Genomic DNA, 26,199 nt, shown 5'->3' on the forward strand with positions numbered 1-26,199 from the left:
TTTTTTCTTTAGTATTTCTTTTTATTTTATTTTAAAATCTTTTGTTGTTGTTTTTTTGTGAGAGATACAGACAGGAAGGGAGAGAGATGAGAAGCATCAGCTCGTAATTGTGGCACTTGACTTGTTCATTGATTGCTTTCTCATACATGCTTTGATCGGGCGGCTCAAGCCAAGCCAGTGATGCCTTGCTTAACCATTGACCTCAGGCTTCAAGCCAGCAACCTTGGGGTCACACCTATAGTCTTGTGCTCAAGTTGGTAAGCCTGAGCTCAAGCCAGTTGCCTCGGGGTTTGAACCTGGGTCCTCAGTTTTCTAGGTCGATGCTCTATCCACTGTGCCACCACCTGGTCAGGCTCATTTCTATTTTTCAATTACAGTTGACAAACATATTAGTTTCAGGCGTACACCTGGTGATTAGACATATAACTTACTAAGTGATCATCTCGATAATTCTCGCACCCATCTGAAAGCATACAAAGCTGTTCGAATATTATTGACCGTATTTCTCATGTTGTACTTTACATCCCATAACTGTAGTGTAATAACCAATTTGTACTTCTCAATCTTTTCATCTTTTTCATCCATCCCCAAATGCCCTCCCGTCTGGTGATTGTCAGAATGTTCTCTGTGAGTCTGTTTCTGTCCAGCTTGGTAGTTTATTTTGTTTGTTTTTGAGAGAGAGGCAGGGAGAGAAAGGGAGAGAGAGAGAGACAGGAATATTGAGCTGCTCCTGTATGTGCCCTGACTGGGGAATCAAACTGGCAACCTCCATGCTCTGGGACATCGCTCCAGAGCTATTCTGCCAGGGCTTAGTTTATTTTGTTCCTAAGATTCAGTTGTTGATAGATATGTATGTATTAATTAATTATTTACTTAAAAGATTTTATTTACTGCCTGACCAGGCGGTGGCGCAGTGGATAGAGTGTCTGACTGGGATGCGGAAGGACCCAGGTTTGAGACCCCGGGGTTGCCAGCTTGAGCGTGGGCTCATCTGGCTTGAGCAAAAAGCTCACTAGCATGGACCCAAGGTCACTGGCTCGAGCGGGGGGTTGCTCAGTCTGCTGAAGGCCCGCGGTCATGACACATATGAGAAAGCAATCAATGAACAACTACAATGTTGCAACGAAAAACTGATGATTGATGCTTCTCATCTCTCTCCGTTCCTGTTGTACTTTATCTGAATACAATATCAGAAAAATATTTCTGATCTTTTCTGTCTATATCTATCCCTCTATCTGACTCTCTCTTTGTACCTGTAAAAAAATTAAAAAGAAAAAAAAAAAGAAAGATTTTATTTACTGATTTTACAGAGGTGGAGGTGATGAGTAGTTGCTTCATTCTAGCTGTTCATTGGTTGTTTGTCATATGTGCCTTGACTGGGCAAGCCCAGGGTTTCAGACTGGTGACTTCAGTGTTCCAGGTCGATGTTCTATCTACTGCACCACTACAGGACAGGCAATATGTATGTATTGATACTTTTTTTTTTAAGTGAGAGAAAGGAATGACAGATAGGGACAGACAGGAAGGGAGAGAAATGAGAAACATTAGTTCTTTGTTGTGGCACCTTAGTTCATTGATTACTTTCTCATGTTCATTGACTTGGGGGCTGCAGCTGAGCCAGTGACTCCTTGCTTAAGCCAGTGACCTTGGGCTTCAAGCTAGCGACCTTCGGGCTCAAGCCATTGATCATGTGTTCATGTCTATAATCCTGTGCCCAGCCAGCGACCCCGTGCTCAAGCTGGATAAGCCTGTGTTCAAGCTGGTGCCCTCGAGGTTTCAAACCTGGATCCTCAGCATCCCAGGTTGATGCTCTATTCACTCCGCCAATAGCTGATCAAGAAGGGAGATAGAGAGACAGACTCCCACATGCGCCCTGACCAGGATCCACTCAGCAACCTCTGTCTGGGGCTGATGCAGGAACCAGGTGAACCTCTGGCTGTGGAAGGTGGAGAGAAAGGGTGAGAGAAAGAGATGGTCACTTCTCCTGTCTGCTCTGCACAGTAATGGAACCTGGGAAATCCATACGCCAAACTGATGCTCTATTCATTGAGCCAACCTGCCAGGGCTTATTGATATTTTCTTGTTCATATATTTTTCTTTTTTCCCCTCTGTTTAAAGAAGACCCTTTAACATTTCATATAATACTGGTTTGGTGGTGATGAATTCCTTTAGCTTTTTTTTTGTCTGGGAAGCTCTTTTTCTGTCCTTCAATTCTATAGCTTTGTGGGGTAGAGTCCTTCCTTTTCATCACTTGGAATATTTCTTGGTTGTCCCTTCTGGCCTGCAAACTTTCTGTTGAGAAATCAGCTGACAGTCTTATGGGAGCTCCTTTGTAGGTAACTAACTGCTTTCCTCTTGCTGCTGTTATGGTGCTCTTTTGTCTCTAACCTTTTGCATTTTAATTATGATGTGTCTTGCTGTGGGCCTCTTTGGGTTCATTCATCTTGTTTGGGACTCTGTATTTTCTGACTTGTATGTGTATTTTCTTCTCCAAGTTAGTCAAGTTTTCTATAATTTTTTCAATTTCTTTCTCTTCTCCCAGAACCCCCATCATGCGAATGTTGGTGTGCTTGCACTTGTTCCAGAGGCTCCTTACACTGTCTTCATATTTTTATATTCTTTTTGCTGTTCTGATTGGGTGCTTTTTGCCTCCTTATATTCCAAGTTGCTGTTTTGATTCTTAGCTTCATATACTCTACTATTGACTCTTTGCAAATTAATCTTTATTTTAGTTAGTGTATCCTTCATGTCTGACTGGACCTTTTTTATGCTGTTGAGGGTCTCACTATGTTCACTGAGCATTTTTGTCACCAGTGTCTTGAACTCTGCATCTAGTAGATTGCTTATTTTCATTTTTTTTGTTTAGTTCTTTTTCTGGAGTTTTGTTCTTTCATTTGGGATATGTCTCTTTGTCTCCACATTTTGGCAGCCTCCCTGTGTTTGTTTCTGTGTATTAGGTAAAGCTGTTATGTCTCCTGGGCTTGGTAGCATGGCATAATATACTAGGAATTCTGTAGGGTCCAGGGGCACAGCCTCCTTGATCACCCAGGCTGGTTACTTGAGTTACCCCCCCCCCCCCCCGCCAGTGTTGGTTGTATACACCTTCCTTTTGTAGTTGACCCTTGATTGCTGTTGGCACATCAGTGGGACGGATTTGTCCCCAGGCTGATCAGCTGCAAGGACTGTCTGTGACCACTGACCACCAACCTCTGACCACTGTGGAGGATCAGTTGTGCAGGGGCCCACCCCCACAGGTCAGGACTTAACTTCAGCAGGGCTCTGCTGCTCCATGAGTCCACCTCTTGAGTGTGTCATTGTGGAGGTGTTTGGTTGGTGATGCTTCAGTGTGGTCTGAAGCTGTCCACTGCTTGCATGGCTCTGGGGTCTCCTGAGCAGTGCAGGCTGAGGTCAGCTACCGCCTGGGTTTTGCCCGGGACCACCAGACATGAGCTGCAGAGTGAACTGCAGATGGCTGATACTTTTGCTGGGCTTGGAGGTACCAAGTTGTGAACCAAGGCTGGCTGCCACTGTTGCTGGGCCTGGTGTCACTTTGGAGATGTACGGAGAACACTGAAACCAGATGATGCTTGTTTGAGAAATTTTAAGATTTTCTGAAGCATGAGCTGAGAAGACCATTTGTATGAAAAAGCCACTGGAGACAGCTTGAGTGGGCCTGAAAGTTGGGTGAGGTGGGGACTCAGGGAACCACCAGGGTGGCAACAGTGTGAGCCAGATTGATGGAGTCTTATATGACTTCCATTTGCAGTTTCTGTGGGGGGAGGGCTCATTAAAGGAACGGTGGCCTCTGCCAGCACTTCTGTTTAGGAGAAAGCTGTCCCTTCAGCTCTTGTCCTCTCAGTAAGTGGTGCCTTTCCAGCTCCTGTCCCAGCACTGTTGCTCAGAGGGGGTGAGTGTGAGTAAGTCCTTGAACAGGACCTTTTAAGAAGAATTATCTGGAACTCCACCAGCCTCCATTTCCCTCAGTCTTAATCCCTGCTGGTTTTCCTCACCAGAAGTTATGGGGACTTCTCTTCCTGGCACTGGAACCTGGGCTGTGGTGCTGGAACCCCTTGCTCCTCAGGGACCTCTGCAACCAAGATATTCCTCTTAATTTTTATCTGCCACACATGGGTGTGGGACCAGTGTCATTGCCGTCTGTTCCCTCCTATCAATCTCGATGTGGCTTTTTTTTTAAACTATGTTTTAACTTTTTTTTTTTTTTTTTTTTTGTATTTTTCTGAAGCTGGAAACGGGGAGATACAGTCAGACTCCCGCATGCGCCCGACCGGGATCCACCCGGCACGTCCACCAGGGGGCGACGCTCTGCCCACCAGTGGGCAATACTCTGCCCCTCCGGGGGCTCGCTCTGTTGCGACCAGAGCCACTCCAGCGCCTGGGGCAGAGGCCAAGGAGCCATCCCTAGCGCCTGGGCCATCTTTGCTCCAATGGAGCCTCGATGCGGGAGGGGAAGAGAGAGACAGAAAGGAAGGAGAGGGGGAGGGGTGGAGAAGCAGATGGCGCTTCTCCTGTGTGCCCTGGCCGGGAATCAAACCCGGGACCTCTGCACACCAGGCCGACGCTCTACCACTGAGCCAACCGGCCAGGGCCCTTTTTTTTTTTTTTTGAGAGTGTGAGAGAAAAAGGGGAAGAGAGAGATGAGAAACATCAATTCATAGTTGCTTCACTTTAGTTGTTCATTGATTGCTTCTCATATGTGCCCTGACTGGGGGGGGTCAAGCCAAGCCAGTGACCCCTGGCTCAAGGCAGTGACTTTTGTGCTTAAGCCACTGACTTGAGGTTTTGTCAATGATCCTGTGCTCACTGGGGGCTCAGTACCCGGAGTCAACACTGTTCACTGTGCCACCAGTGGTCAGGCTGTGGCTTCTCTTTTTAGTTCTCTAGTTAGAAGACTTTCATTCAACTAGGTTTCAGGTGGTTCTGTAGTTTAGTTGTAATTTTGATGGGGTTTTAGGAGGCAAGTAATGAGTTTACCTTCAGCCATCTTGCCTGGAAGTCTCTCAGTATTTCTGACTTTGACAAATACTTGAAGTGATTGTATGCATCTCTGAATTGCTGTTCAAGGTGGGAGAAGTTTGTATAATTTCATTTTACATGTTTCAGTTTGAGGTATTATGTCTGTTATACATTTGTATACTCTTTGTATTTCACTTGTCAGTTCTTTGTTACTGTTTCTAAAGTGGTGTCATAGGATAGTTGATACATGGTCTGGTATTTGTTTTCTGTATAATATTTGTATTAGCCATGAGTATTTTTTCCATGTCATTTATTTTACTTTGTGAATTTTTTATTTGCCAAGGTCAGTGTAACACAACCCATTGGCATTGTTTGTTTGTTGTTGTTTTTTTACAGAGACAGTGAGTCAGAGAGAGGGATAGACAGGGACAGACAGACAGGAATGGAGAGAGATGAGAAGCATCAATAGTTAATTTTTCATGGCGCGTTGCAACACCTTAGTTGTTCATTGTACCTTTCTCATATGTGCCTTGACTGCGGGCCTTTAGCAGACTGAGTAACCCCTTGCTGGGGCCAGCGACCTTGGGTTCAAGCTGGTGGGCTTTTTGCTTAAACCAGATGAGCCCGCGCTCAAGCTGGTGACCTTGGGGTCTCGAACCTGGGTCCTCTGCATCCCAGTCCGACACTCTCTATCCACTGTGCCACCTCCTGGTCAGGCTAAAAAAAAAATCTTAAAAAAGAAATAACACGTTGTCTGTATTCTTCTACCTGCCTTCTGTAACCTAGCTCTTTACTTCCTTGGATAAAACCAGTTCTGATTTTTGTGCTAGTAACTTTTTGTATTTATAGTTTTTTTTTGTTTGTTTTTAGCGAGACAGACAGAGACAGAGAAAGGGACAGATATGGACAGACAGGTAGGAAGGGAGAGAGATGAGAAGCATCAGTTTTTCGTTGTGGCACCATAGCTGTTCATTGATTGCTTTCTCATATGTGCTTTGACCCAGGGGCTATAGCAGACCGAGTGACCCCTTGCTCAAGCCAGTGACCTTGGGCTCAAGCCAGTGACCATGGGGTCATGTCTATGATCCCACACTCAAGCCAGCGACCCTGCACTCAAGCTGATGAGCCTGTGCTCAAACTGGTGACCTTAGGGTTTCAAACCTGGGTCATCTGTGTCCCCATCCGACACTATTCACTACGCCACCACCTGGTCAGGCATGAAGTTAAACTTTTATTTGTATTCAGATTTTTTTTCTGAAGTGCATGTTCACATTTTTTGCTCACTTTCCTATTGGGTAGTTTCTCTCCTTAAACATAGATTTATAGAAGGGGCCCTGGCCGGTTGGCTCAGCGGTAGAGCGTCAGCCAGGCATATGGAAGTCTTGGGTTCGATTCCCAGTCAGGGCACATAGTAGAAGTGCCCATCTGCCCTTCCACCCTTCCCCTCTCCTTCCTCTCTATCTTTCCTGCAGCCAAGGCTCCGTTGGAGCAAAGTTGGCCCAGCCGCTGAGGACGGCTCCATGGCCTCCGCTTCAGGCACTAGAATGGCTCTGGTTGTAACGGAGCAACGCCCCAGATGGGCAGAGCATCTCCCCCTGGTGGGCATGCCGGGTGGATCCCGGTCGGGCGCATGCAGGAGTCTGACTGCCTCTCTGTTTCTGGCTTCGGAAAAATACAAAGAAAAAACCAAAACAAAAAGCAAACAAACATAGATTTATAGAAGATTTGTTTTTGATTTTAAATGTCCTGGACAGTTTTTTTTTTATCAGTTATATGAGTAGCAGATATGTTTTCTTATTCTGGTTTGTTGTTACGCTCTGTAATGATAGTTTTGACAGAGACTTGAACAAAATTTTATTTTATGAACTGATAAAAACAAATATTAAAACATAAATATTAAAACTTGAAAAGAAAATTAGCCTGTGTTCAATCTAAGGATAAAGATTAGCATACTGAATTGAACATTTAAAAAAGATAACACAATTATGAACTAGTTGGATTTATTCCAGGAATGGAGGATTGGATTTTTTGTTTGCTGTTTTGTTTTGTTGTTAAGTAAGAGGACGGGAGATAATGAGACAGACTCCCACATGTGCCCCAACTGGGATCTTCCTGGCGACCCCAGTCTGGGGCTGATGTTTGAATCAGCTGAACTATTTTTAGTGCCTGAGGCTGATGTACTCTAATTAACTGAACTATCCTCAGCACCCAGGGCTGACATTCGAACCATTTGAACCACTGGCTATGGGAGGAGAAGGAGAGAAAGGGACGAGGGGGGGGAAGAGGGAGGGTAGAGAAGAAGATGGTTGATTCTCTTGTGTGCTGTGACTGGGAATCGAACCCTGGAACTCCATATGCCAGGCCGATGCTCTATCCGCTGAGCCAAGTGGCCAGGGCCAGAATGGATTTAACATTAGAAAATTAGTGTGCCTGACTGGTGGTGGTGCAGTGGATAGAGTGTTGACCTAGGACACTGAGGTCCTAAGTTCAGGGCCCCAAGGTGGCCAGTTTGAACATGGGCTCATCTGGCTTGAGTGTAAGCTTGTCAGCTTGAGCACGGCATTGTTGACAAGATCCCAAGGTTGCTGGATTGAGGAAGGGATCACTGGCTCATCTTGAACCCCCCCACCCCCCTTCAAGGCACGTATGAGAAGCAATCAGTGAACAACTAAAGTGCTGCAACTACGAGTTGATGCTTCTCATCTCTCCCTTTCTGTTTTTCTCTCTCACTATAGAGAGAAAGTAAAGGGAAAGAAAAGATCAGTGTACTACTCTATATTATTATATTAAGGAGAAAAGTCATTGTATTTAAATAGATTCAGAAAAAGCATTTTATTAACTTTAACATATATTCCTGTTTAAAAGTTACTAGCAGACACGAATAGGAAAGTATTTGACAAATTGATTATAAAATTGGAAATACAAAGGGCATAAACACTCTTGACGAATAAGATGCCAACACTTGGCATAAAGCTTTGGAAATTAAGATAGTGTGGTTTTAGTGTAAGGATAGACAAATAGATTAGTGAAACCATATAAGAGCCCAGAAACAGCCCCTGGCCAATTTGCTTAGTGGTAGAGCATCAGCCTGGCATGTGGATGGTCCCGGGTTTGATTCCTGGTCAGGGTACACAGGAGAAGCAACTGTCTGGTTCTCCACCCCTCCCCTCTCTCTGTCTTTCTCTCTCCCTCTCCCTCTCTTCATTTCTCCCTCTCCCCATCTCCTGCAGCCATAGCTTCATTGGTTTGAGCGCATTGGCCCTGGGCGCTGAGGATGGCTCTGGGGGGCCTCCACCTCAGGTGCTAAAAAATATAGCTTGGTTGCAAGCATGGCCCCAGATGGTGGTTGCCAGGTGGGTCCTGATTGAGGCGCATGTGGGAGTCTGTCTCTCTCTGAATCTCCTCTCCTCTTTCTTAGGGAAAAAAACCCCAGATCCACTCATATATGGTCATTTGATACAATACAGTAGTGACATAAGCAAATAAGAAAAAGTTTCTTCAATAAATAGTGTTATAGACATTTGGTATTCTGTAATGAAAGAGGACAGCTTACCTCATTCTGTGCACAAAAAAGCATTTCCACTTGGATTAAAGACTAAATAGATGGCAAAACTGTAAAACTTTTAGAAGTTTATACTAAAGAATATCTTATTTTCCTCAAATCTGAAAGGATTTCTAGGTACTTTACTTTTTAATTTTTTTAAATTAATGGTAGAGAGAAAGAGAGAGAGCAATTTGTTATTTATGCATTCATTGTTTGACTCTTGTATGAACCCTGATCTAGGATGGAACTTGCAGCCTTGGCATATCTGGACAATGCTTTAACCCTTTGAGTAGTGAGTTTTTTTCATGCTCGCTGACCCCAGGAGTGAGTTGTTTTTTTTTCAAAAAATGAAATTAGTTTCAGTTACAGTTTTATTAACTTAAAATCATGTTTGTTTGATAACCAACTTATGGAAACAAGAACATAGATTTGGCCTGACCAGTCGGTGGCACAGTGGATAGAGCATTGGACTGGGATGTAGAGGACCCAGGTTCGAGACCCTGAGGTCGCCAGCTTGAGTGTGGGCTCATCTGGTTTGAGCAAAGCTCACCAGCTTGGACCCAAGGTCGCTGGCTTTAGCAAGGTGTTACTCGGGCTGCTGAAGGCCCACGGTCAAGGCACCTATGAGAAAGCAATCAATGAACAACTAAGGTGTCACAACGAAAAACTGATAATTGATGCTTCTCATCTTTCTCCATTCCTGTCTGTCCCTATCTATCCCTCTCTCTGACTCTCTCTCTGTCTCTGTAAAAAAACAAAAAAACCCCAAAAACATAGATTTGCCTTTTTTTAATGTTGCCTTACACATTTTTTTTTCCTGAAGTTGGAAACGGGGAGGCAGTCAGACAGACTCCTGCATGCAGCCTACCAGGATCCACCCGGCATGCCCACCAGGGGGCGATGCTCTGCCCATCTGGGGCATCGCTCTGTTGCAACCAGAGCCATTCTAGCGCCTGAGGCAGAGGCCATGGAGCCATTCTCAGCGTCCGGGCCAACTTTGCTCCAGTGGAGCCTTGGCTGCGGGAGGGGAAGAGAGAGACAGAGAGGAAGGAGAGGGGGGAGGGGTGGAGAAGCAGATGGGCGCTTCTCCTGTGTGCCCTGGCCAGGAATTGAACCCAGGACTCCCGCAAGCCAGGCCGATGCTCTACCACTGAGCCAACCGGCCAGGGCCTGTTGCCTTACACATTTTTAAAATAAAGTCAATCATACTCTGGATGGTCAGGAGGCACGAGGATGTGTGTGAACATACGTACTACTCAAAGGGTTAACCAACTGAGCTACCCAGTCAGTCAGGGCCTTGTACTTAAAAAAGCACTGGCTATAAAGGGGAAAAGAAGATCAATCAGTTTGATTACAGTAAAATTAAATTTTACTCATTTAAAATTAAGTATTGTCAGATATAAGCCTATTGAGATTTTAAATATTATTACATATAAAAATGGTCTTAAAAACTAATATCTTGGTTTGTTTCTCCATTTGTTTAATTTTACCCTTCCTATTTAAATTTTGTAATTTTTATATGATATATGTCCAGTTTTTCTTGGGTGAATTTCCAAATATTTAATAAATGCAATTAGTGTTATGGCTTAATTTTTAAGTATACTTTCAAGGTATTTATTAAAGGAATATAAAAACGGAGTTGACTTTTGGAAGTTTATTTCTTATGTAAAAAGTAAAGTACAAGTCTATAGGAGTATTTTATTATTTTTAATTTTTAAAAAATTTTTACTATATCTTACTACTCTTTTCACTTTATCATATTTCTTCTTTTCTTTTTTATAAAAGTTTTTTAAAATGAATGTTCCAAGCACAAAAAAAAATGATGTGTCTTTCTCTTTTTTTGAAGGTCTAGGTCCAAAGAAAAAACAGATAGTGGAGAAGGTTCTAAAGAGAAGAAAAAAGACAAAGATGACAAGGAGGATGAAAAAGAAAAGGATGCTGGTGTATGTTTACTAACATAAATAATCACATAATACCAAAGTTGTTTCTGCAGTGACAAATTTTTATTTGTTTTTTTAATGCTCTATGTTTTATTTTTATGTTTTGAGAGAGAGAGGGAGAAAGAGAGACTGGGTCAGACAGACAAGAAGGGAGAGAGATGAGAAGCATCAACTCATAGTTGTGACACCTTAGTTCTTCATTGATTGTTTCTCATATGTGCCTTGACTGGGAGGGGGGCTCCAGCCAAGCCAGTGACCCCTTGTTCAAGCCAGTGACATTGGGCTTCAAGCCAGTGACCTTTGGGTTCAAGCCAGCAACCATGGGATCATGTTTGTGATCCCACGCTCAAGCTGGTGAGCCCGTACTGAAGCCGCAACCTCTGGGTTTCGAATCTGGTCCTCGGCGACCCAAGCTGATGCTCTAGACCAGGGGTCGGGAACCTGTGGCTCATGAGTCAGATGTGGCTCTTTTGATGGCTGCATCTGGCTCGCAGACAAATCTTTAATAAAAAAAATAATAACGTTGCCTGACCTGTGGTGGCGCAGTGGATAAAGCGTTGACCTGGAAATGCTGAGGTCACCGGTTCAAAACCCTGGGCTTGCCTGGTCAAGGCACATATGGGAGTTGATGCTTCCAGCTCCTCCCCCCCTTCTGTCTCTCCTCTGTCTCTCCCTCTCCTCTCTAAAATGAATTAAAAAAAATAATAATAACGTTAAAAATATAAAATATTCTCATATATTACATTCCATTCATTTCCTACCGCTCATGTTCATGGTTGCAGGTGGCTGGAGCCAATCATAGCTGTCCTCCGGGACAACACCAAATTTTTATTGGATAATGCATAACGTACATGAGTCGTCGTATGGCTCTCACGGAATTACATTTTAAAATATGTGGCATTCATGGCTCTAAGGCAAAAAGGTTCCCGACCCCTGCTTTATACACTGCGCCATTGCCTGGTTAAGCAAAAGATGTGTGATCTTAATCTGGTCTAAATATAGGAGTTTGTAGGTCAGTGTTTTTTTTTAGACTTTGGAGAAAATATTTGAATATCGCTTAGAGTAAAAATGTTAACCCTTGCTTTCATTTCTCTTTCCTCCCTTAGAACTTTGACCAAAATAAGCTGGAAGAAGAAATGAGAAAGCGAAAAGAAAGAGTAGAAAAGTGGCGAGAAGAACAACGCAAAAAGGCCATGGAAAACATAGGGGAGCTGAAAAAGGAAATTGAAGAGATGAAACAAGGGAAAAAATGGAGTTTAGAAGATGATGATGGTATATTCACTTGTTAGACTAATAGCTTGTATAACAATTCACATAGTATATTCTAGATTTACAAGTAACAGTCTTTACGGGCATTTAAAAACAATTTTTTTCAATGACTTTATTTATTGATTTTAGAGAGGGAAAGAAACGGGGGGCAGGAGGAGGGAAGAGAGAGAAGTATCAACTTGTATGTGCCTTGACCAGGCAAGCCCAGGGTTTTGAACTGGGGAACTCAGCATTCCAGGTCAATGCTCTATCCACTGTACCACCACAGGTCAGGCCTTACTGGTATTTTTAAGGCAATTTTTTTTTACATTTATTTTTTTTAATTATTATTATTATTTTTTAGACAGAGCCAGAGAGCCAGAGAGAGGGATAGATAGGGACAGACAGACCAGGAACGGAGAGAGATGAGAAGCATCAATCATCAGTTTTTCGTTGTGACACCTTAGTTGTTCATTCATTGCTTTCTCATATGTGCCTTGACAGAGGGGGGGAGGGGGCTACAGCAGACCGAGCAACCCCTTGCTTGAGCCAGCAACCTTGGGTCCAAGCTGGTGAGCTTTGCTCAAACCAGATGAACCCACGCTCAAGCTGGCAACCTCGGGGTCTCGAACCTGGATCCTCCGCATCCCAGTCTGATGCTCCATCTACTGCGCCACCTCCTGGTCAGGCAAGGCCTTTTGTTTTGTTTTGTTTTGTTTTGTTTTGTTTTGTTTTGTTTTTTACAGAGACAGAGAGAGAGAGGGATAGACAGGGACGGAGAGACGAGAAGCATCAATCATTAGTTTTTTATTGCGCATTGCAACCACCTTTTTTGTTCATTGATTGCCTTCTCATACGTGCCTTGACCGCGGGCCTTCAGCAGACCAAGTAACCCCTTGCTCGAACCAGCGACCTTGGGCTCAAGCTGGCAACTTCAGGGTCTCGAACCTGGGTTTTCCACATCCCAGTCCGATGCTCTGTCCACTGCGCCACCGCCCCGTCAGGCAAGGCCATTTTTTTATTGTGGAAAAAGTACATAATGCAGTGTTTACTGTGCAACTGTCACCACTGTCCATTTACAGGACTTTTTCTTCATCCCAAACAAAAACTGGACCCATTAACAGTAATTTCCCTTCTTCCCTTCATTGCCATCCCTGGTAACTTCTATTCTGCCTTGTGCCTCTGTGAATTCGCCTATTCTAGGTACCTTGTAACAGTAGAATCATATAATATTTGTCCTTGTGTGACTGGCATATTTAACTTAACATAAGGTCCTTAAGGGTCACACATGTTATAGCATATATCAGAATTCCATTCCTTTTTATGGATTAATAATAATACTCTGTTATATATGTACACCACATTTTGTTTACCTGTTTTGTGTTGTTAGATGTGTGGGCTATTCCCACCTTTTAGATATTTTGAATAATATTGCTGTGATTTTTTTGTGTGTGTGTGACAGACAGAAGGGGGACAGATAGGGGCAGACAGACAGAAAGGAGAGAGATGAGAAGCATCAGTTCTTCATTGCAACACCTTAGTTGTTCATTGATTGCTTTCTCATATGTGCCGTGACTGGGGGGTTACAGCAGAGCAAGTGACCCCTTGCTCAAGCCAGCGACCTTGGGCTGAAGCTGGTGAGCCTTGCTCAGACCAGATGAACCCACAGTCAAAACTGGGGTTTTGAACCTGAGTCCTCTGCATCCCAGTCTGATGATCTATCCACTGCGCCACTACCTGGTTAGGCTGCTGTGATTTTTTGACATGCAAGTACCTGTGTGTCTGCTTTCAGTTTTTTTGGGTATACACCTAGAACTGGAATTGCTAGATTCCTATGGAAGTTTTAAATACCCCTTTTAATATTTCAGTTAAATTTAAAGCTGTCAAGTGGTGTTTATTAAGGATCATTGGCCCTGGCCAGTTGGCTCAGCGGTAGAGCGTCGGCCTGGTGTGCGGGGGACCCGGGTTCGATTCCCGGCCAGGGCACTTAAGAGAAACGCCCATTTGCTTCTCCCCCCTCCCCCCTCCTTCCTCTCTGTCTCTCTCTTCCCCTCCCGCAGCCAAGGCTCCATTGGAGCCAGGATGGCCCGGGTGCTGGGGATGGCTCCTTGGCCTCTGCCCCAGGCGCTAGAGTGGCTCTGGTCGCGGCAGAGCGATGCCCCAGAGGGACAGAGCATCGCCCCCTGGTGTGCAGAGCGTCGCCCCCTGGTGGGCGTGCCCGGTGCATCCCGGTCGGGCGCATGCGGGAGTCTGTCTGTCTCTTCCCGTTTCCAGCTTCAAAAAAAGAAAAGGAAAAAAAAAAAAAAAAGGGATCACTGATTTTACTGTAGAGAGTTGGGTGCTTATGAGCACAGGCAGTAAAATAGCTTTTTAGTTTTTATTATAATAAAAATGTTAGTAGTGAGGGTAAGGTAAAGGCATGTTTTCAGGTCTCTGATTTTTATGACTTACAACAGAAAATTTTCACTTATCTAATTTTGACTTTTTGATAAAGAATGTAGAATTTTATAGGAAAATGAAATTTTGCTCCATTTTCTGAGAAAATGCCTTATGAATTTTTCATTTTCTCTAAAGTTCCATAGAATAGTTTATGTTTTTTGTTTTTTTTTTAAAGAACATCTTATTAATTTGGGCTAGGCATGCAGAGAGATTTTTATTTATTTATTTATTTTTTACAGAGGCAGAGATAGACAGGGACAGACAGACAGGAACGGAGAGAGATGAGAAGCATCAATCATTAGTTTTTTGTTGCACGTTGCGACTTCTTAGTTGTTCATTGATTGCTTTCTCATATGTGCCTTGACTGCGGGCCTTCAGCAGACCGAGTAACCCCTTGCTGGAGCCAGCTTGGGTCCAAGCTGGTGAGCTTTTTTTTTTGCTCAAGCCAGATGAGCCCGCGCTCAAGCTGGCGACCTCGGGGTCTCGAACCTGGGTCCTTCTGCATCCCAGTCCGACGCTCTATCCACTGCACCACCACCTGGTCAGCCCCGTAGAATAGTTTAAATAGATAAATGGGTCATATCTTAAAGTGGAGATGATATTTTAATTATGTTAAAAACAATTACATTGTCTTGAGTTAAGAATGTGTTAGCCTGAGCAGGCGGTGGCACAGTGGATTGAGTATTAGTCTGGAATGCGGAGGACCCAGGTTCGAAACCCTGAGGTCATGGCTTGAGTGTGGGCTCACCAGCTGGAGCACAGGGTCACTGGCTTGAGCGTGGAATCATAGATGTGATCCCAAGGTTGCTGGCTTGAGCTTAGAGGTCACTACCTTAAAGCCCAAGGTTACTTGCTCAGCTGGAGACCCCTGGTCAAGGCACATATGAGAAGCAATCAATGAACAACTAAGGTGCTGCAACTACCAGTTGATGCTTCTCATCTCTTTCTCCCTTCCTGTCTCTCACTCACTCTCTCTAAAAGAAAAAAAAATGAATGTGTAATTATTTTCGATCCATGGTCAGTGCACAAAAAAAAAGAAGAGAGAGAATGTTGTTATTTTTTTTTAGTGCTTTAAAGAAAGGTATTTAAAAGCAAAATATGATAATTAAGCATATTAGAGTTTTTAGTTTGGCTCCTAGTAGTGGAATTTTTTGGCATAATATTTTTTTCCTCTTTCATAATTTGTAGCTTATTATAATTTTCTTTTATCATTATTCAGACTAATACATGTATTTGGGTGGTGAGAGTAAAGGTCAGAGTAGGGGGGGTGGTCTGATTGTGACGTATTTCCTTTTGAAAGACATGGATGAAGAAAGCGTATTCTCATATTTTAGATGATGAAGAAGATCCTGCGGAAGCAGAAAAGGAAGGAAGTGAAGTGGAGGATGAGGAGTTAGATCCATTAGATGCTTACATGGAAGAAGTGAAAGAGGAAGTAAAAAAGTTTAACATGAGAAGTGTAAAAGGTGGTGGGGGAAATGAAAAGGTATGGAATTTTGTTTTATTTTTAAAGATTTTTATTTCTAGTTGGATAACTTGATTTCATTGTTGCGTTGATCTACTGCTGACTTGAATGACTTTATAATGTTTTTGTTTCCTCTGCCATCAGAAATGCCAATACTTTTCTAAGTACCAGGAATCCTAGTGAATTTTATCAGTGTTTGTTTCAGAAGCACTCTGACCATCCTCACTTTCGTCCTCCCCTTGGTGCCTTTGCGCACTTGCTGCTTTTGCAGGCGGCTCTCTCCAGCATGTTTGCTTTGCACTCTCCTGTCCCCATTACCTGAGTCTGTTTTTTGTTCTTTTTAAATAGCATTTATTACCTTTTGACAAATTTATTTTTTTATGTTTATTATTTGTCCCTTTTCTAAAATAAAATCTCCACAGGAACAGTGACCTTTACCTGTTTTTATTGAATTATCCTGAGGTGCCAGAACTGCTTTCTTGTCAAATGAGTGAAAAGAACCATTTAACAGTGCTTTTAAAATAAATTATATTGCATAATATTATATAGAATTACACATTATACAGTAAAGTACCTATATACAGGTGGGCAAAAGTAGGTTTACAGTTCATATGGAAATGGCATGGGTTATGATTATTACAATAGCTTTATTAACTCGTGTTTTGCGTAATGATAACCATAAACCTACTTTTGCCCACCTGTATTAATGAATTCTAAAATACAATACAATGTTTTGCATTATAAAATTTAAAAAAGGAGACTACTTTTTTGTCTTTACATTAAGTTGCTGCTAATTAAGTAAATTTGAATTGTAAATTATGACAGTTATCATTGTGTTTCAGTTGGCATGTAATTTTTATTTCACGTTTGCAAAATATTTTATATTTTTTAACTTAGAAGTCTGGGCCAACGGTCACAAAAGTTGTCACTGTTGTAACAACCAAAAAAGCAGTCATAGATTCTGATAAGAAGAAAGGGGAACTGATGGAGAATGACCAGGATGCCATGGAGGTAATTCTTCATTAATTTTGTCTCTGTTCCTGATACTGCCCTAGAAGTATTTACTAAAATCATTGATGGAAATGTGCCTTTCAGTTATGTAAACTGTTACTAGGAGATCTTGCCACTTTTAAGTGTTATAGCTAAAATCCAGTTGGTAGAACATTCTGACATCCTTTTATTTTGTGTGTATGTGTCTGTGTCCTTTTTTTTTTTTTTTGCATTTTTCTGAAGTTGGAAATGGGGAGGCAGTCAGACAGACTCCCACATGCGCCCGACCTATATCCACCCGGCATGCCCACCAGGGGGCGATGCTCCGCCCATCCGGGGCATCACTCTGTTGCAACCAGAGCTATTCTAGCCTCTGAGCCATCCTCAGCGCCTGGGCCAACTTTGCTCCAATGGAGCCTTGGCTGCGGGAGGGGAAGAAGGAGACAGAAAGGAAGGAGAGGGGGAGGGGTGGAGAAGCAGATGGGCACCTCTACTGTGTGCCCTGGCCGGGAATCGAACCCGGGACTCCTGCACACCAGGCCTATGCTCTACCACTGAACCAACCGGCCAAGGCTGTCACCTTACTTTTTGATTGTCTTGCACTTCATCAAGTCACCTCTGCTGTAGAACAGAGAAGAAATAAAGTGACAGGAAGAAATTTTTTCCTATTAATGTACATTGTTAAGATTTATATGGGCCCTGGCCTCTGCCTCAGGTGCCCATATAATAGTTCAGTTGTGAGCATGGCCTAAGATGGACCAAGCATCAGCTCCAGATGGGAGTTGCCAGGTGGATCCTGGCCAGGACACATGTGGGAGTCTGTCTCTGTATCTCTTCTCCTCTCACTTGGGAGGAGAAAAAGATTTATTAGAAAACTGTAGCAAAACTTGTGTGACTAGGCGGTTGCGCAGTGGATAGAGAGTTGGACTGGTTTGCAGAGGACCCAGGTTCGCTCACCAGCTTGAGCCCAAGGTCACTGGCTCGAGCAAGGGGTCACTTAGTCTGCTGTAGCCTCCCCCCCCCCCAATCGAGGCATGTATGAGAAAGCAATCAATGAACAACTAAGGAGCCGCAACGAAGAATTGATACTTCTCATCTCTCTCTCTTCCTGTCTGTCCCTATCATCTGACTCTCTGTCTCTGTCGCAAAAAAAGAAAAAGAAAACTTGAGCAAAACTTTATTGAAGCCAGCAATTATTTTAGCTCTATATTGTTATACAACTTTCTATAAGGGAAAAGAGAAATTAAATTGAAAAGTTTAGAAATTAAATAAAAGTATTTTCTAGAAGAGGATTTTTTATTAATTGATTGGTTGATTGATTGATTTTAGAGACAGTGGAAAGGGGTGGGGGGAGAGACAGGAACATCAATTTGTTCCTGTATGTGCTTTGACCAGGGATTGAACTGGCAACCTCTGAAAATCAGGACAACGCCCTAACCAACTGAGCTAACTGGCCAGAGCTAGGAGAAGAGAATTTTTAAAGCTAGGAATATTGTTAGCCATAAGGAAAAAATAGAAATGGGTTTAACTTTTGACCTAAATTTTTTTTTAACTTTAGTATTCTTCAGAAGAGGAAGAAGTTGATCTTCAGACGGCCCTCACAGGCTATCAGACAAAACAGAGGAAGCTTCTAGAACCAGTAGATCATGGGAAGATTGAATATGAACCATTCAGAAAAAACTTTTATGTTGAAGTTCCAGAACTGGCAAAAATGTCTCAAGAGGGTAAAATTGTTTTATTCAGACATTGGTTATTGTGGGAAGAGGAGAGGACACACTTCTCTTCGTCCGGGAGGAATGTGGATAAGCCTGTGAGGGAACATGTGAGCAGGGGAAATTGCCTGATTTACCTGGAGAAGTGAGGAAACCAGATGGTGAGAAATCATTTGCAAAAATTTAAAGCTGTGAGAAATCGGTGTGTTTTGAAAAAAAATTTTTTTTTTTTTTTTTTTTTTTGTATTTTTCTGAAGCTGGAAACGGGGAGAGACAGACAGACTCCCGCATGTGCCTGACCAGGATCCACCCGGCACGCCCACCAGGGGCTACGCTTTGCCCACCAGGGGCGATGCTCTGCCCCTCCGGGGTGTCGCTCTGCCGTGACCAGAGCCACTCTAGCGCCTGGGGCAGAGGCCAAGGAGCCATCCCCAGCGCCCGGGCCATCTTTGCTCCAATGGAGCCTTGGCTGCGGGAGGGGAAGAGACAGAGAGGAAGGAGGGGGGTGGAGAAGCAAATGGGCGCTTTTCCTATGTGCCCTGGCTGGGAATCGAACCTGGGTCCCCCGCTCGCCTGGCTGATGCTCTACCGCTGAGCCAACCGGCCAGGGCCTGAAAATATTTTTAAAAATGAGCAAAAAGTATTTTGGCTCATGTAGTTGAGAATTTGAGTGTTGAAAATAATCTTCATGTGAAGTTAGCAAAATAATACATATATTGTTTAGCCTTTTTCTTCTAGGATTAGGGAGTCAGGAACCAATGTGAATCTAATATTGGTAGAATAAGGATAATCTGAGCAACTCTTTAATTGGAGAAGAGAATGATTATATTATTTGTCAACCATTGCTCTTTTATTGCTGTTACAATTTAAAATAAAATAAAAGCCAAATTGTAGAAATGGATTATTTTTCATCCTTAGTTGATTGCAACAGTAATTGCTTTACCTGTCTCTCTGAGCCAGGGGTCCCTAAACTGCGGCCCCCTGAGGCCATTTATCTGGCCCCCGCCGCACTTCCAGGAGGGGCACCTCTTTCATTGGTGGTCAGTGAGAGGATGCATCCTGTGCTCCTGGAGTACTGTTTGTGGCGTCGCTCATGTATAGTACTACTTCCAGTGACGTGGGATGCACACGTCACGGCTCTGAACGCGTGTCATATCACTTGTTGTGGCTAGCAGTGACAAATATGGAACCAGACATTGACCATCTCGTTAGCCAAAAGCAGGCCCATAGTTCCCATTGCAATACTGGTCAGTTTGTTGATTTAAATTTACTTGTTCTTTATTTTAAATACTGTATTTGTTCCCGTTTTGTTTTTTTACTTTAAAGTAAGATATGTGCAGTGTGCATAGGGATTTGTTCATAGTTGGTTATTTTTATTTTTATTTATTTATTTATTTATTTTTGTATTTTTCTGAAGCTGGAAATGGGGAGGCAGTCAGACAGATTCCCGTATGCGCCCAACTGGGACCCACCCGGCATGCCCACCAGGGGGTGATGCTCTGCCCATCTGGGGCGTCTCTCTGTCGCGACCAGAGCCATTCTAGCGCCTGGGGCAGAGGTCAAGAAGCCATCCCCAGCGCCTGGGCCATCCTTTGCTCCAATGGAGCCTTGGCTACGGGAGGGGAAGAGAGAGACAGGGAGGAAGGAGAGGGGGAGGGGTGGAGAAGCAGATGGACGCCTCTCCTGTGTGCCCTGGCTGGGAATCGAACCCAGGACTTCCGCACGCCAGGCCGACGCTTTACCACTGAGCCAACCGGCCAGGGCATAGTTTTTTTTTTGTAGTCTGTCCCTCCAACGGTCTGAGGGACAGTGAACTGGCCCCCTGTGTAAAAAGTTTGGGGACCGCTGCTCTGAGCTATTCATTGCTTGTCCTATATTTTTTTTTTGTGGAATAATCTGTGCTCGCAGTAAAAAAAGAATTGAAGCTTCTTGATCTTACCATGTCTAATGGAAAAGGTGAAGGAACTAATAATAGAACAATAATGAAGAGTTTTAAATCTGGGTTTTGTTTTGTAGAGGTGAATGTCTTTCGTTTGGAAATGGAGGGCATTACTGTCAAGGGGAAAGGCTGTCCCAAACCAATTAAGTCTTGGGTCCAGTGTGGAATTTCCATGAAGATCTTAAATTCTCTTAAAAAGTAAGTGGTTAGTGGTTGTCCACATTTTTCAAAACCTTGCTACTCCAAAGGAGCCCTTTCACACCAATATCTCCCTTGGTTGTATTTTCACTCAAATAGAAAAACATGTTTTTTCTTAAACAACTTCACTGAGCTAATTTACATAATAACAGAATTAACTACATGACCTGTGGAAGCACAGTGGATAGAACATCGACCCAGAATGCTGGGGTCTTCGGTTTGAAACCCTGGGCTTGCCTGGTCAGGGCACATAAGAGAAGCAATCAGTGAACAACTGAAGTGAAGCAACTATGAGTTGATGCTTATCTCTCTCTCTTTCTCTCTCTCTCTCTCTCTCTCTCTCTCTCTCTCTCTGTGTCTCACTCTCCTCTTTTTTCTCTCTCCTCCTCTCTAACATTTATAAATAATAAAAATTTTACCCTTAAAATTGTACAATTTAGTGATTCTTTAGTGTATTCATGAAGTTGTACAGTCCTCACCATTAACTAATCTCATTTTATTTTTTTCATAAAGATTTTATTTTTTGATTTTTACAGAGGTGGGGGGAGCAAGAAGTGTTATTTCATAGTTGCCTCACTTCAGTTGTACATTGATTGCGGGTTGTATGTGCCTTGACCAGACAAGCCCAGGGTTTCAAACCGGCGATATCAGCATTCCAGGTTGATGTTTTATTCACTGTGCCACCACAGGTCTGGTACCATTTACTAATTTTAAACATTTTCATCATTCCCAAAAGAGATCTATATCCTTAGTAGTCAGTTTTCTTCCTTCTCCACCCTGGCAACAACTAATTTATTGGCTGTATAGATTGGTCTGTTCTGGACATTTCATTTAAATGCCAATGTACCAGTGTTGTCTTTTGTGACTGATTTCTTCTATTTAGCATAGTATTTTCAAAGTTCAACCATGATGTACAGTGTGTCCGGACTTTATTCCTTTTTACCAAATAATATTTTATTCTATAGATATACCAGATTTTGGAAAACCTTATTCTTTTGGAATACTAAGAGCCAGAGATCTCAACTTTTACTTTGTCTTTCTTTGGTTTGCTTTTTAAGGCATGGCTATGAAAAGCCCACACCAATACAAACTCAGGCGATTCCTGCTATCATGTCTGGACGAGACTTGATTGGCATTGCTAAGACCGGAAGCGGAAAGACTATTGCTTTTCTGTTGCCCATGTTTAGACACATCATGGATCAGAGGTCATTAGAAGAAGGAGAGGGGCCAATAGGTACAGTTTTTTTCATTAAAGTATTTTTCAACAGTTTTGTTGTCAGTTAATCAGAAAGACCTGATACTTTATATATTGTTCTTATAACAATAAAGATATCTTTATGTACATTTCTTTTATAAATTTGGCACTTTGGGGCTGATTTCGCCTTACCAGCAGATGGAGTGAGAATCTTCAGAGCTCTGGAGTGACATCTCAGAAGTACAAAAACAGCCTCTCCTGGCACAGATCAATTTTTAAACTCTGACTCGGCAGGTAGACTCCTCGTGCACCTGTTTATTTATGTTGAGGTTTGTTTTTAGCCCAGAATCAGCAGATTTATAAACTCAACATCAAGGATTGTAGGGAAATATATATATATATTTTTGGCCTTGAAGGGCTATAGTGCCAACATTGCATTCAACATTTGGTCTTCAGATTCAGATTTCTTGATTCATTTGGCGAGAGCTTCTCTGTAAATTTGCGTAGGGTTTTGAGGGGTGTTTGCAGTTCCATTCTTAGACATTGAGGGCACAGTGTATTTCTCCTGTCTGTGCCCTTCAGACCAAGGTTGTTTCTGGAAACAGCGGAATGGCTCTGAAGCACAGTGAGTTGCTTGATTATCTTTGTTCTGTGATTTGCAGTTGAGAATGATTTGCATTCTTTTCAACCACGTATTTTCTTGATGGTTGAAGAGGCATTTATCTAATTTATTCCTATAGCATGTTCTTAAATCTTCTTAAAATTATCTTTCACTACAATCTCTGTTATAAAGCTTTTGAAGTAGGGTTTTCAGAAGTGTATAAAACAAAACAAAACAAAAATTAGAATAAGAGACCTAAACTTTATTGTAGAGATTATTACCTTTAACACTTTAAAGTATAGCTTCTTAGGAATTTTGGTGGTTAGACTTTTGACATATTTATCTTTTCAGCTGTCATCATGACTCCGACTCGGGAACTGGCTTTACAAATTACTAAAGAATGTAAGAAGTTTTCGAAGACCTTGGGACTTCGAGTGGTCTGTGTTTATGGAGGAACAGGAATCAGTGAGCAGGTAGTTACAAAAGGAACAATTTTTTCATTTTTTTCCCTTAAATTGAATGATTTAATAATGTAAAAGTGATTTTTTTGTGTTGGTGTTTTGTTGTATAGTGATTGCTTCTAAAATCTTAAGCAATGAGCCCTGGCCAGATAGCTCAGTTGATTGGAGCATTGACCTGAAACACGGAGATTGTTGGTTCAATCCCCAGTAAAGGCACATACAGGAACAGATTGATGTTCCTGTCTCCTCTTCTTCCTTCCTCTCACTCTAAAACAAATAAATACTAAAAAAAACAAAATTAGGACCTAGCCAGTTGGTTCAGTGGATAGAGTGTTGGCCCTGGGTGCTGAGGATAGCTCAGTTGATTTGAGCATTTGCCCCAGATGTGTTGCTGGGTGGATCCCTGTTGGGATGCATGCAGGAGTCTGTCTCTCTGTCTCCCTCTTCTCACTTAAAAAAAATCTTAAGCAATGAGGTGTGAAAATAATAGCATGAATGAATTATATATATGTTTTGGACTTTTGAGTCCTTTTATCTTAGCCTTTCCATTTCTTGTCTTTCTTCACTCAAGGAAGGCAGATATTTTTTCTGTTTTGTATTTAAGGAAATGTTCAGAAAGGTTTAGTAAGTTGATCAGAGTTTTAGGTTAAAAGATGTAGTTTGTCTAAGTACCTAGCTTTCTGATTGCTAGATAGCATTTATTTTCTCTAATTTATGTGACATCTGTCAAAGGCAGCGATATGTGGGATGCATTAATGATGAGAGTTTCAGCTGAATCTTAATTGATTTCAGGAAGAATTATTTAAACACTCTTTAGTTTGGCATTTCTCAAAGTGTTTTCTAAAAAATGATATGCGTGCCCTGGCCAGGTAGTTCAGTTGGTTAGAACATCCTTCTGATATAGCAAGATTGGGGATTCACACCAGATCAGGGCACATAAAAGAAACAAGCAAGGAATGCATAAATAGAACAGGTGCTCTCCCTCTGGGAGCACCTCTGTGCCTTTCCCTTCTATTCGCCCTCTCCCTTCCCCTCTCTCTCCCCCTCTCCCTCCCCTAAGGTGCATTTTTTTTCTCCCTCTTTAAACTCTAAGGCAGTATTTTTCAAGCCAGGAATTTCATGTTGGTCTGTGAAAGAGTTAACCACCCTGATCTATGAAGGTTATAGACCCAGTGATCTTAGTTGAATTAGCTTATGTTCAGGGTGATTTCTACCTTAGTGGTTTGCCAAGTGAAGTAGTGGAACAACAAATCAGTGTTTCTTTTTCTCCCCTCCATCCCCCAAATCAGTAAATAAATAATAAGTAAATGACAGTCATTGTGTATTTTGCTTTAACTAGAAGAAGGAAAAAACTGGGTATTTCTATAGTCAAAAATGTTTTGGCCTAGCCCTGGCCGGTTTGCTCAGTGATAGAGAATCAGCCTGGCATGTGGATGTCCCAGGTTTAATTACCAGTCAGGGCACATAGGAGAAGTAACCATCTTCTTCTCCACCCTTCCCCTGTCTCTCTCTCTCTCTCTCTCTCTCTCTCTCTTTCCCTCCCTTCCTCACCCATGGCTCATTAGAGCACCATGGCCTCGCCTCAGGAATAGCACGGTTGCAAGAGGCCCCCAGATGGACAGAGCATTGCCCCATGGGGGGCTAGTTGGGTAGATCCCAGTCAGGGTCCATTGGGAAGTCTGTGTCTCTGCCTCCCTGCCTCTCACTTATTAATCAAAAAAAAAAAAGTTTTGGCCTGGCCAAGCATTGGCATAGTGGATAGAGCCTTGGCCTTGGACGCGGAGGATCCAGGTTCGTAACCCTGAGGTCTCTGGCTTGAGCACAGGGTCACTGGCTTGAGCGTGGTATCATAGACATAATCCCATGATGAGTCCAAGGGCACTGCCTCGGCTGGAGCCCTCCAATCAAGTAAGGCATCTACAAGAAAGCAATCAATAAACAATTAAAGTGCCACAACTATGAGTTGATGCTTCTCATCTCTCTCCCTGTCTATCGCACTCTCTTTCTCTCTCTCTCTCTCTCTCTCTCTCTCTCTCTCTCTCGCTAATAAAAATAAAAATTTTAAAGTTTTGGAAATGTTGGGTTATACAAACTTAAAACAGGTTTTTTCCCCCGAAAGACTTCTCAGTCTTTAATACGCTGATATTATTGTGATGCTAGCTAGAAAAATGGGTTAAATTAAAACGATTTTTCTGAACTTATTTAACCACAAAACCCTTTCTGAGGACTTGTATTTTCAGGTTGTAGAATACACTTAGGGAATATTTGCCTCTATTATCCCAGTGCAATTTAATTAATTTTTTAAGGATTATTGATTTTAAAGAGAGGGGGGAGAGAGAGAGAGAGAGAGAGAGAGAGAGAGAGAAGTGGGGGTGGGCAGAGCAGGAAGCATCAGCTTGTAATAGTTGCTTCTCATATGTGCCTTGACCAGGCAAGCCCAGGGTTTCAAACCTCAGCATTCCAGGTTGACATTTTATCCACTATGCCACCACAGGTCAGGCCCAATGCTATTTTAAACATTTGATCTTGGTTTTCTAAGTTTATCTTTGCCAGTTTTTTTTTTTTTTAATCATAGCCTACAGTAAGAAATTCATTTACAAAATAACCTGACCCCATAGCTAAGTTGTTTGGAACATTGTCCTGCAGTGCAAAGGTGCCAGTTTTATCCCTGGGCAGGGCGCATACAAGAACAGAAGTTCCTGTGTCTCTCCTGCTCTCTCTTTCTCTCTCTAAAGTCAATAAAATAAACATTAAAAAATAAAATCAATAATTAAAAAATACAGTGGTACCTTGAGATACGAATTTAATTCGTTCTGTAACTGAGCTTGTAAGTCAGTCAACTTGTATATCAAACTGCTGATACTGGACTCGTGCACCAACGTGCCAACTAGCGGCAGCTTCCCGAATCATGACTCATCTCTTGGAATTTCGCTCAGATCTCGAACAAAAACAGAGACCGAGTCGCAGCTTGTATCTTAAAAAATTTGTATGTTGGTCTATTCATATTTCAGGGTACCACTGTATATAAAAAACAAAATAACCTGGTACATGCGTGCATAACATATTTATATAGAAGTCAAGGAAAGGTTTTATGATGTCTGACACATTCTAATATTTTTCATTTTCATTTAAAAAATGTTGGTTGTGCATATTGATTTCACGATTCTTTAATGGAAACAACTTTCATTTAAAAAAATCTTGATCTTATTGCTTTATTTACTGCTGTCTCATGTTCCTTCTTAGTTTTGAGAGACTGTGTCAAATTAAAATTGGTAAAAATCTCGGCCCTGGCCGGTTGGCTCAGCGGTAGAGCGTCGGCCTGGCGTGCGGGGGACCCGGGTTCGATTCCCGGCCAGGGCACATAGGAGAAGCGCCCATTTGCTTCTCCACCCCTCCCCCTTCCTCTCTGTCTCTCTCTTCCCCTCCCGCAGCCAAGGCTCCATTGGAGCCAGGATGGCCCGGGCGCTGGGGATGGCTCCTTGGCCTCTGCCCC

At 42.6% G+C, this 26,199-nt stretch overlaps 1 protein-coding gene across 2 annotated transcripts in view; it reads left to right on the top strand.

Moving 5' to 3' along the window:
• Window positions 1-26,199, top strand: part of DDX46 (DEAD-box helicase 46) — a 68,633-nt gene that overhangs the window by 7,901 nt on the left and 34,533 nt on the right. The window contains exons 4-11 of one of the 2 annotated variants that reach the window (XM_066344497.1): window positions 10,365-10,461; window positions 11,565-11,730; window positions 15,480-15,631; window positions 16,511-16,621; window positions 18,159-18,324; window positions 20,329-20,449; window positions 21,508-21,683; window positions 22,597-22,718. In XM_066344497.1, coding sequence (XP_066200594.1) covers window positions 10,365-10,461; window positions 11,565-11,730; window positions 15,480-15,631; window positions 16,511-16,621; window positions 18,159-18,324; window positions 20,329-20,449; window positions 21,508-21,683; window positions 22,597-22,718 — 1,111 coding nt within the window. Of the gene's footprint in view, window positions 1-10,364; window positions 10,462-11,564; window positions 11,731-15,479; window positions 15,632-16,507; window positions 16,622-18,158; window positions 18,325-20,328; window positions 20,450-21,507; window positions 21,684-22,596; window positions 22,719-26,199 lie in introns of both variants that reach the window. The other variant, XM_066344498.1, reaches the window with a different exon arrangement.

The sequence above is a fragment of the Saccopteryx leptura genome, chromosome 6 (genome assembly GCF_036850995.1).
Source record: "Saccopteryx leptura isolate mSacLep1 chromosome 6, mSacLep1_pri_phased_curated, whole genome shotgun sequence".
NCBI lineage: Eukaryota > Metazoa > Chordata > Mammalia > Chiroptera > Emballonuridae > Saccopteryx > Saccopteryx leptura.